At 56.2% G+C, this 1,743-nt stretch overlaps 1 protein-coding gene across 1 annotated transcript in view; it reads right to left on the bottom strand.

The window, feature by feature from the left end:
- The window catches only part of LOC106147019 (isoaspartyl peptidase/L-asparaginase-like), a gene marked incomplete in the record, with an annotated part of 8,959 nt that overhangs the window by 6,933 nt on the left and 283 nt on the right, over positions 1–1,743 (bottom strand). The window contains 1 exon segment of the mRNA XM_013506512.1: positions 1,647–1,743. Within this exon segment, the coding sequence (XP_013361966.1) occupies positions 1,647–1,743 (97 nt within the window).

Here is a 1,743-nt window from a genome sequence, read left to right as displayed (position 1 = left end):
CCCCGGGGCAGAGGGCTGCACTGCACTGCTGTGGGGGGATCCGCTCCTGGGAGTGAGCTGATTCCTGACTGTGCCCGGCTTCTCCCTGGCCTGCCACCTGCTCCCCAGCCACAGGGCCACCCGCAGGAGCCCTGCTCTGGGGTCCACAAACGCTCTTGCTTTACTCTGCTTTCTTGTCTTCCCTCCATCCTTCCCTCCGGACATCCCTTTTCTGTCTCCTGTCTCTCAGAGGCGCTGGGGATGGAATGCAGGGCCTTGCACACGCGGGGCAATAACTAGCACGGAGCTGCACCCCTGGTCCTGCCTCCATTTACACCACCCGATTCGTGACTTTCTTATGACTGCAGCACACAACAGGCTGAGAGGGCACCCTGTGCCCTACGAGATAAGCAGCACTCCGTCTGTGCGGACCTGGCCTGGATCTGTCCTCCAGCTGGCTCACCTCACTGAAAGGCCGGGTCTCCCTGAACACACCCCAGCTCCTGCTGCCCGGGCTTTTGCCACGCGCTCTCCTCCCTCCAGCCCGGCTCCCCGCTTCTTCCAGCTGCACAGCCCTGCTCTGGGTCTTCAGTTCTGTGCCTCTGGGTCCTACTTGGGAGATGGGGTGAGGACATTCACTGGTTTCTTCCTCGCAGGTCAGACTCAGAGTAGAGTGGCGTGTGAGGGATGGCAGGTGCATGGTACTGATTTAGCATAGTTGTGGGTGTGGCTGAACGACTGAACGAAGGCAGAAGCCCCACTCTGTGTGTGGGTGGCAGCACAAATAGGCTTGTAGCCCAGATGGAATATAAGGGGAAAGGCAGGCTCCCCGCTGCATCCTGCCTGCCCTGCCAGGAACTCTTTCTTCCCGGTGATGCCCTGGAACCAGCCACGTATGGACTAAAACGTCTACAAACTGTGAGCCAAAAACTCCCTCCTTCTTTAATTTCTGGACTGTGGGCATTTTGTTACAGCAAGGAGAAAGTCACTAGGACAGGTATCATCAAGAAATAGAACAACAACAAGTGCCTGTCACAGAAATAGACCAACAAGTACAGGGAATAAGGAACCCTTCTGCTGAGGGTGTAAACCAACACAGCCACTATGGAGATCAGTCTGGAGATCACGCAAAAACTAAAATGTAAAAATCCCACTTAACCCAGCGATTCCCCTTCCAGGTATCTTCCTGAAAGTGTTAAAGACACCATGTTACAGTTATCCATGCACACCTGTGTTCATAGCAACACGATTCTAATAGCTAAATCTCGCAAGCTGCCTGTCCGGCACAGATGAACGGATAAAGGGAATGTTGCATTTACGCGCAAGAGTGCTGTTCTGGTACAAAGGAGAATAAAACTGAATCTCAGTAGGAGAATGGACGCACCTTGAGACCAGACTGTAAGCGAAGCAAATCAGACACACAAGCTTATATGGTTTCTCCTATAAGAGAACCCCAAAGTGTACATAAAGGGCAAAAGAGAAGATGGATCTCTTGCAAAAGGGAAGGAGATCTAGAGATGGAGAAGGGAGAAGGGAGGGAGGGGAAAAAGCGGAACGACGCGTGAGGAGCTGAGCGGCCACTGCCAGGTCCCCCGCAGGCGCACGATCAGCGCGGCCCGCAGACGCGCACTGCACAAGGCGAAGGCTGCTCGCGCCCGCGCCGCCCACCTGCGTTGAACTCGGGGTCGTCCTCCAGCGCCGCCACCGCCGCCTCCACGGCGTCCACGGCGCTGCCCCCGGCCCGGAGCACGCCGTGGCCCAGCG

Source organism: Chinchilla lanigera, unplaced genomic scaffold (genome assembly GCF_000276665.1).
Source record: "Chinchilla lanigera isolate Chin_1 unplaced genomic scaffold, ChiLan1.0 scaffold00110, whole genome shotgun sequence".
NCBI classification, from domain to species: domain Eukaryota; kingdom Metazoa; phylum Chordata; class Mammalia; order Rodentia; family Chinchillidae; genus Chinchilla; species Chinchilla lanigera.
This window is presented reverse-complemented; position numbering and strand designations above follow the sequence as displayed.